Raw genomic sequence first — 8,516 nt, 5'->3', positions numbered from 1 at the left:
GTGAGAACAAAAGCTGGCATTGGGCCACAGAGGGCAGCTCGCCCGGGAGCTGCAGGAGAGGGCCAAGGAGTCTCTCACGTCGCGTGGGAGTCCACGGAACCACCCGCGTGGGAGTCCTAACCTTGGTTTTCCAGGCTCCAGAAATGACAGACAATGGACTTTTGTGCCCAGTTTGTGGTGCTTCGATTACCTTTTGGTTGCTCTCTGCAGAAATCATCCTGCTCTGTGGCTTTTGTTGCCCAGAACGGGGAGGACCTCCGTTCTCGGAGCAGAAGCAGCAGGCTGGGGGCTGCGCAGCACCCAAGAGCACCCAGCTCTCCTGAGGCACATCAGAGAGGCACCTGCGGGCTGACGGAGGTGGCCTGGGCTGAGCCTCTCACCTGCGGGCTCTCCCACAGGCTCCAGGACACCAGGGCTTGATGGCAGGAAGAGCAAAAGTTATGCAGATGACTCGCGCTGAGCCCTCCCCTCCTAGGGCCTTTCCTGCCCCGTGTGGACACAGGCACCTGTCCTTGTCATCATGGCAGGCTGGCGGGTAAGGGAGGTAATGAGTGACAGACTGGTGGACTAGGAAGCTGTGCTGGGGGGAAGGGAGGAGACGGCGCCCTCCTAACCCTCAGTCACTTCTAGGGCAGCCAGAGACCGCAGGGCTGGGCATGCGGCCAGCAGAGCCAGGAGGGGCAGGTGCATGAGCCGGGCACCCTGCTGTCCTCCTGCCGTGAGACACTCAGGGGGCTGCCACTTTGCCAGTGGCTTCCTTGTTCAACCTGTCCAGCCAGTAGGTGCTCTCACAGTGCCCCAGGCAGAGAGGGAACCCTCTGTCCTCCAAGCTGCTGTGCCGCCTTCAGGGGACGGAGGGAGAGCGATTTTGCGGATGCACTGGGTGCACGTTCAAGGTCCCCAGGGATGGAATAGTCGAGACGGACAGAGCTGAAACCCAGGAGGAAGTGGCACTCTTAGGAGGGGACCCGGGCTGGGATTTCTCCACCTCTCAGTGGGGGACGCAGTGGGGTTGCACTTCAGTGCGAAGGTCACTTTCACTTCTCTTCCCAAGCAACAAAGCCGAAGGGTGCGCCAATACATCGCGTTCTGGAACTGAAGTCTTGAGAGCCTCTCTCATCCCTGTCCGGGGCCCGCGGCTCCCTCCGAGAGCTCCTAGCACAGAGCGAGAGGCAGACGTGCCTCCACGGTAAGGTAGGTGGGGGACAAGGGGAGGGGGACCGACAGGGAGGGGAGGAGCAGGGCGGGCGTGGGAGGAGGGCTCCTGGCAGTGCCCACTCCAGGTCTCCCTGCTGCCTCCTCCCAGCGCAAGTTTAAGGCAGAGCTTTGGCCTCCCCGGAGATGCCAGGAGGGTGGTGGCTGCCAGCTCTGCACGTCACACGGCGCAGCAGCGACGCCTTCTTCCTGGGATTCCTTCAGGGTCGCTGGGCCAGGGGTGGGTGTCTGGCCATGAACTCTTGAGTTTCTGGCTGGGTCTGAGGGTGCAGATGCCCAGCCCGTAGCCTACACCTCCGGAGAGGCCCTGGGACCAGAGGCGGATACCAGCAGAGGCCACCAGGGTGTCTGTGTGCAGGGAGAAGGGGGCCCCGCTAACCGGGGCAGCAGAGGGCTGGAGGCCTGCAGGGACACCGAGTCTGTCCGTCTGCTCCAGGCCCCATCTCGCAGCCTCTAGGGACCAGGCTGCCACCTGTGCTGTCTCTGGCTTTGAATTCACCCCGTGTGGTCTTCCTCCCATTTAACCACACACCAGGTGTGCCCTGGACACCTGCTGGACCAGGTGCGAGCTCTGCGGGGCAGGGATGGCCTCACAGCCTGGCCACCCGCACCCCCCTGCTGCCCTCAGGAGGCTTTGCAGATGCAAGAGAGGAGCTCAAGCAAGACAGGACTGGGGCCCACAGAGCTCACACAGGTGTTGCAAGAATGGACTGAAGCAGGGGGCGGGGCTGGCCAGGCGTCCCAGGGGGATTCTCCCTGCTGTTGAGGTAGAGGGCAGGGAGAGGTCACCTCCCCCAAGGAAAAGAGCTTCATAGAACAGGGAACATCTGAACCTGGCCTTGAAAGGGGAGCGATATTTGGACACAGTTTGGAATGAAAGATACCTTCTTTTTATATAAAGGATTTATTTATTTGAAAGGCAAGTTACATAGAGAGAGGGAAGAGAGAGATCTTCCATCTGCTTGTTCGTTCCCCAAATGGTTACAATGATCCCCGCTGGGCCCGACTGAAACCAGGTGCCTGGAACTCCATCCAGGTCTCCTATGTGGGTGGCAGGCACCCAAGCCCTGGGGCCATCAGCATTGCTTTCCCAGGTGCACTAGTAGGGAGCTGAATCAAAAGTGGAGCAGCCAGGAATGGAACCAGTGTTCATATGGGACGCTGGCCTCACAGGGAGCAGCTTAACCCTGGCCCCGAAAGACGCCTTCTTAGCAGAGACCACGACGTGAGCGAAGCCCGGTGCCAGGAGGTGCATCACCAGTGTGGGTGGTGGCCACACACAATGTGTGCTCCTCACACCCACGCAGGAGCAAAGCTGACCATTGCAAGTGGCCTTCCCATGTCTCCAACCAGACTCTCAAGGACAGTTCCCAGAGCGGGGGTGACGGGACAGTGGGTATGAGCACTTCTTGCCGCAGCCGCCAGGGCCAGCCACCCTCACTATTGCGTGTGACAGCTCTGGGCCCCCTCCACCCTCTTCATCAAGCTCTGTTTCTGCCCCAGCTGGTGGGGACAGGGAGGGGAGCTGCTGGCCCCACTCAGGTCGGTGAGCACACGGATCAGTGCCTGGGCCAGGGCAAGCACTTGGCACACGCTGGGGGTCCTCAGGCCACGCGTGTGGGTGGTCCTTTCCCAGGACCCACGCGGCTTCTCTCTCCCACGTCCCTCCATGGCTTCCAATGCTGGATGCTTCCATCTTCTCCTCCAGCTGGGCGCTCTAGACAGAGAGGACTCCGCTCCCATCATCTCTGCTTCTCCCCAGCAGCTGGCTTGGGGCCTGCCTCGAAGTCCTCAGCAAGGGTTTGCTAGGTGACTGTCAGATACAAGGACGGTGTGGCCGGTCTGTCTACCTGTCCCTTCCCATAGGGCGGCGCCAGGTTTTTCCCAAGTGCCCAATCAGCCCCCGGACCACAAGCTGGTACACCTCATCTCTCGCACAGTCCTGCGTGCACACGGAAAACGGCAGTTCCGCCACACCTCCATCCTGGCTTGTGCAGGGTGGTTGGATCCAGGGGCACAGGCTCTGTTTGGCTGCACGTGGCCAGGGTCCCGGAGGCCAGCGTACATGTCTGGGCTAGAGGAGTCGCAGGGATGCATCTGGCTCCAGCCAAGTCTGCGTGTCTGTTTTCCATCAGGTTCTCATCCATGGAGAGGCCCCTCACCGTCCTGCGTGTGAGCCTATACCACCCCTCCCTGGGCCCGCACACCTCTGCCAGCGTCCCGCCCCGGCTACAGCACGACACCAGCCCCCTGCTGGTGGGGCGGGGGCGGGACGCCCACCTCCAGCTGCAGCTGCCCCACCTCTCCCGCCGACACCTGTCCCTGGAGCCCTACCTGGAGAAGGGCGGCACCCTGCTGGTCTTCTGCCTCAAGGTGCTGAGCCGCAGGGGCCGCGTGTGGGTGAACGGGCTGACGCTGAGGTTCCTGGAGCAGGTCCCCCTGAGCCCCGTCAGCTGGGTCTCCTTCTCCGGCGTCCAGATGCTGCTCCATGTGGAGGGCGGCCCCTCCCTGGAGGCCTTCACCTGCTGCTTCAGTCTCAGCCCATCGCCCCTGGTGTGCAGGCCGAAGGCCGAGGAGAGCGACGAATGGGAGAGCACCCACCAGGAGCAGCCTGCCCCAGGGCCGGGGGCCACAGGTCACCTGCACTTTCCCCACGGCCCTTCCCAGCCATGCCCAGGAGGCGGGGCTCAACTCCAGCCCTGGAGAGAACCCCTGGATGCTGCCCTCTGCTAAGCCGAGCTGCGGACAGTGATGCCTGGCGGAAACAGGCTTTGAACTCTCTGAGCAGCACGGTGGAGGGTGACACCCGGGCCACGGCCGGCTTGCTCCTAATGAACTGGCTGACTGTGCCAGCACTGACCAGGAAAGATGCCCCCTGCTGTGAACTGTGGTGGTACCAGCAACTTGGTGCGTCTTAGGGGCTCCACGGGCTTCCGGAGCCTCCCCTGTCTCACTAGGAATGACTTTTTGTTGCTCATCTCGCAGGCTGCCTGAGGGCAAGAGTCTGAGGTTACCCTGGGGTTGCGGGTGCACATGGATCAATTGTGGCAGCTCTGAGTTGCCTGGGCTCTCCAATACCCACAGGCACTCGGGGCTTAGGGGACCCTGTGTCTAATAAACTGCAAGCCTGCATGAACCTGGCAAGCTCCGGAGGATTCTCCAGGCCCACCTGGGCCGCGCAGTCACACAGAGGCAGGGGCGGGAAAGCTGGAGGAGGTGCGGGAGGAAATCCGGAAGGTAACGCTCACGTTTCTGGAAGGCACACAGCAGAGCTCAGGGCTTCTGCGGATGGGAGCTGGGAGCCAGGCCTGCGGGTCATTGTCACCCCGCCCCCCCTTCCTCACCATCCCCTCCTCGCCGGCACTGCTGGACCCGTTTTGGCAGAGGTCTTCAGGAGAGGGGTTGGGCTTGAGTTCTCCCAATGGAGTAGTCCTTCCAGGAAAGGGACTGGGAGGGAGCCAGGCAGGCCACGGAGCATCAGCACATGGTGGGAGCAGAGTGCCAGCAAGCACCTGCCAGACCAGCCCGGGAGCCAGTGAGGGTGAGCTAGAGGCAGGTGTCCTTGTAACCCTGGTGGTTGCCACGATCCCAGACCCGCTGGCAGGCGTCCACACACTGAGGCGGGCTCACGAACCCTTCCTGGGATGCTCACACCTTTCCTCACACCACGTTTTCAAGACAGGAGGGGACTGCCCAGCCCAGGTCCCACTCATCCCCAGTCCAACCCCATTTAAATCCTCAGCTCCGGGTCCCCACCCCTCCTGGCAGCTGGATTATGGGTTTGGCTCAGGCCCTGGTCTACACACCCGACACCGCTTTCCTTTGCCTGCCTGGACAGCCCTGGCATGTGAGTGACTCCTTCTCAGCACCGCTCTGGTCCCTGCATGCTCTCAGCTCCCACACACATGCGTGTGCACAGACACACACACACACACACACACAGGAACCCCGTGACGGCTCCCAGCTACTGCTCCCCTTCTTACTCTACTGTGATCTTGGACCCTCAACTCAGTCTGCCTGTTTCTTCAAGTAGCGGGGAGATGGCACCCACCCCCTGAGAGTCACTGCGACTGCGTGGAAAGTACCTTTTGTCATCCCCAGTACACAGTAGGTGCTCAGTAAGCCCAGCTCTCATTGCCCAGGTCAGTGGGATGGTGTGAATGCGTGCAGGCCCATGGATTCGGTTCATCCACGTGCAGGTGCACATATTTACACACGCACACACACACACTCGTCAACTGCATTCAGGCAGACCCCAGACCACCACAGTTGTCTGAGACACTGTCTGGGAAGTTCGAACACACCCCCTGTGCCTTCTCTGGCCAAGAAGCAGCCAGGAGGAAACAGTGGCAGACGGGGCAGTGCAGCCTGCCCCAGCCTGGAGGAAGGAATCTCGTGGCCCAGGGTGGCCCCGTGAGGGACATCAGCCTCCAGGACCAGACATCACGGGTCCATTTCCTCAGCAAGGCCTTGCACTGCACGCAGATGGGGCCGCAGCTGGGTGGATTCCTGGGGTCCACCGGGAGCTGGGTGGAGGACAGGTGGACAACCAGATGGGAACTGCTGGTCTAGGCCGCAGTCCCCTTGGGTGCCAAGGTCTGAGCCGGGCTTCCAGGCCAGGCATGATGAGAAGGGACGGGAGGACAGCTGGCCAAGTGGGCCACAGGGTCAGGAAGCAGTGGGCAGTCAGCAGAAGTGGCTGTCTCTGCCTCCTGCAGCCCTGCATGGGGGCCACCCACGGTGCCAGTCGGGGAGAACGGGGCTGGTGCTCCTTCCTAGGTTTTGAGCCTGGAAATCCCAAACACAAGCAGAACCCCAGGGCTTGGGGATTCTGGGTGGTGACCGCTCAGGACGGCAGATGGACATGACAAGGGTCTGTGTCACAGAGTGACAGCTCTCAGCCACCAACCAGGGCATACAGGGCGTGGGCACCTCCAGCAGAGTTTGCGAGGGGCTCTGAGCAGTGGCAGCGAGGGCTCCGGCTGGCTGCATTGGTCTGGGCCTGCTACCCACCAGTTCCCATGGGATCTGGTGGACTGCTCTCCTGGACCACACATATCAGACCCCCTGCGGCCACAGCAGGCTGGGAAGTCACCCCGAGATGTCTGCATCTTCAGGCAAAGGCTGGGTGAGGGCAATGCTGAACCTGAGGCACTGAGTTCTGTAGAACAAGGCGTGGTGTTCAAGGCTTCAGCAAGGACCCAGGAAACTGGGCATTCACGTTACGATGTGTCAAACAAGATTTAGTAGCGGGGCTGGTTCTAGGTCTCCCAGGGAGCTGGGATAGGAACTGAGAGCTGATCCTTTGCACAGCTGCCCACCGAGCCACCATGCTGCCATCAGCAGAGAGGCAGGCAGAAGCCAAGAGCACCGCGGAGTGTGGACCGCCTCCATTTTCCCCTGCAGCACGCATTGCCACGGGCTGCGGGCTGGGATCCCATCCGCTGCACGACTCGCTCTCAACTCTGCTCTGCTTCCTCTCTCTCCACCTCCACCCCACACATCCGACCCCGGCTGGTGTCCCCATCACCCAGTAAAGGGTGGCAGGTCTTCCGGCCACACAGGGTCCTCAGAGCTTCCCGGGGGAGGAGTGAGTAAGCCCAGCTCCTCCGCCTGTAAGAGGAGATGCAGAGTCTCACGGGTGCCCTCACGTTGCAGGGCTGTGATTCCTCTTACCTTGAACGTGAACCCACAGGCGGATTAAAGCGAAATAAAACCTACCATTTGAGTCTCATTCTCAGCTGATTGGAAACACGCATTCCCGCCCCGTCCGTGACCGGGAAGTTATTATCTTTGTGTGGAGTTTGTAAACTCTTTACGACTGGGGCGGGTTTAATCCTGCTGGGGAACACTGATGCGGGGATAAACGGCTCCCCTTCTCCCCTACTTTCCAATCCCACGCTCTGCTGGGAACCAAGCCTCCTAGATGAGGGATGTGGGGAGCCAGGCGATCCCCAACAGGCGGGGTTAATTATTTTCTTCTTTAGACCACGTGAGTTGAAGGGGCTCCCAAGCACCGTCTGCAAGGGGCTGTTTCCACCAACAACTGTCTCCCTCAAGGAAGCCCATGTACCGGGGCCATGCCTGTTGTGTCCAGGGGGCGAGGACCTCCATCCCACTGTGATGCCCACTTCCTTAAGGGGCTCCTGCAGCCAGGTGGCCTGCTCCAGACACAGGGGAACCACCAGGAAGGAGATGCAGAAAGGATTGGCCTCAGAAACAGGGAGAGAGCCAAGGAGGCACTGCCACCCCCCCTTCTCCGCTCCCTGTTCTCCACTGCATGTGTCACCAAGCAACAGCTCACGTGTGGCAGCCTGGCTATCTGTCGGCCAGGCTCAGAGCCCGGCTTCCTAACTGAGGGTTGGAGGCCTGGCCCAGGCACCTGCCTCGCTTCCCCTTACAGACATGGAGGCAAGGCCAGGGTGTGAGTGTCCAGAGAAAAGCAGAGGCCTGGTGTGAGGGCTACGTGGGGCAGCCGGGGTTTCTGGAATTGCTTGTCTACAGGGTCTGAGTCCTCGCTGCAGGTGGGCTGGGAACGCGGAGCCTCTGAGTCGCCTTGCGCGGCAGGGTGCAGTCAGGGAACAAACGCCACTCCAAATATCCCAGAAGCATAACTCAGGGAGTTGGGCACCTGAGTGATGGAACTGCCGCGAGGCCAAGTAGGGGACGCAGCTCAGATGGGAGCGTGAACAGGAAGTGGCCACGGCTGCTGGCTGTGACCCATGGGGCCAGAGGGACAACCCAGAGAGGAGGTGGCAGCAGAGCCCGCGCCAGAGCTACTGCAGAGTCCCTGTGGAAGCTGGGGCTTCGGAGGCGAGGCTGCCCAGGGGGCTGGAACCACAGGGGAGGCACTTGCTGCCTGAGAGTCTGAGAGGGAGAGATATCCGGGCTTCTCTCCTTTTCCCGCCCTCAATCTCCCACCAGGGGCTCCCATTGGCTGAACCAGCCGGATGCAGCTGACAGGTGAGCTGGGAAATGCTCCCTGCAGGATGGGGCCGAGGCGAGTAGTGGGAGTGATGGATCTGAGGACAAACTCTGTGGCTGGGGGAGGGTGGGGAGGGAGGAGGAAGAAGAGGAGGAGGAGGAGGAGGATGGGGAGGCCACTTCAGTGCCCCTCAGCCTTGCCTGGGACCGTGGTGTAGCCACAAATGGGGAGAGCAGAGAAGGAGACCCATCTAGATGTGTCCACTGCCGGGGGCACCTGAAGGCGACGGGCAAACACTGGTCCCTGCTCCACCACCCTCGGTCCCACCTGTGTGACCCTCAGCACCTGTAAGAAAGGAAGGGGAAGGCAGAGGAGG

General features: G+C 61.3%; 1 protein-coding gene across 2 annotated transcripts; it reads left to right on the top strand.

Annotated features, from left to right (window-relative positions):
• Positions 1-206: 206 nt before the first annotated feature.
• Positions 207-4,351, top strand: TIFAB (TIFA inhibitor). Of its 2 annotated transcripts, XM_008255037.4 has the most exons (3): positions 207-535; positions 1,055-1,189; positions 3,351-4,351. In XM_008255037.4, exons 1-3 carry the CDS (start codon positions 420-422, stop codon positions 3,946-3,948), a joined length of 849 nt encoding a protein of 282 aa, XP_008253259.2. In that variant the 5' UTR covers positions 207-419; the 3' UTR covers positions 3,949-4,351. The 2 variants fall into 2 exon arrangements, with proteins under 2 accessions (XP_008253259.2, XP_069931895.1); XM_070075794.1 differs by lacking the exon at positions 207-535 and having other exon boundaries at positions 597-1,194.
• The last annotated feature ends 4,165 nt before the right edge of the window (positions 4,352-8,516 follow it).

This window comes from Oryctolagus cuniculus, chromosome 6 (assembly GCF_964237555.1).
Source record: "Oryctolagus cuniculus chromosome 6, mOryCun1.1, whole genome shotgun sequence".
Classification (NCBI taxonomy): domain Eukaryota; kingdom Metazoa; phylum Chordata; class Mammalia; order Lagomorpha; family Leporidae; genus Oryctolagus; species Oryctolagus cuniculus.
The sequence above is the reverse complement of the archived record's forward strand: the minus strand, read 5'-3'. Positions and strand labels throughout refer to the sequence as shown.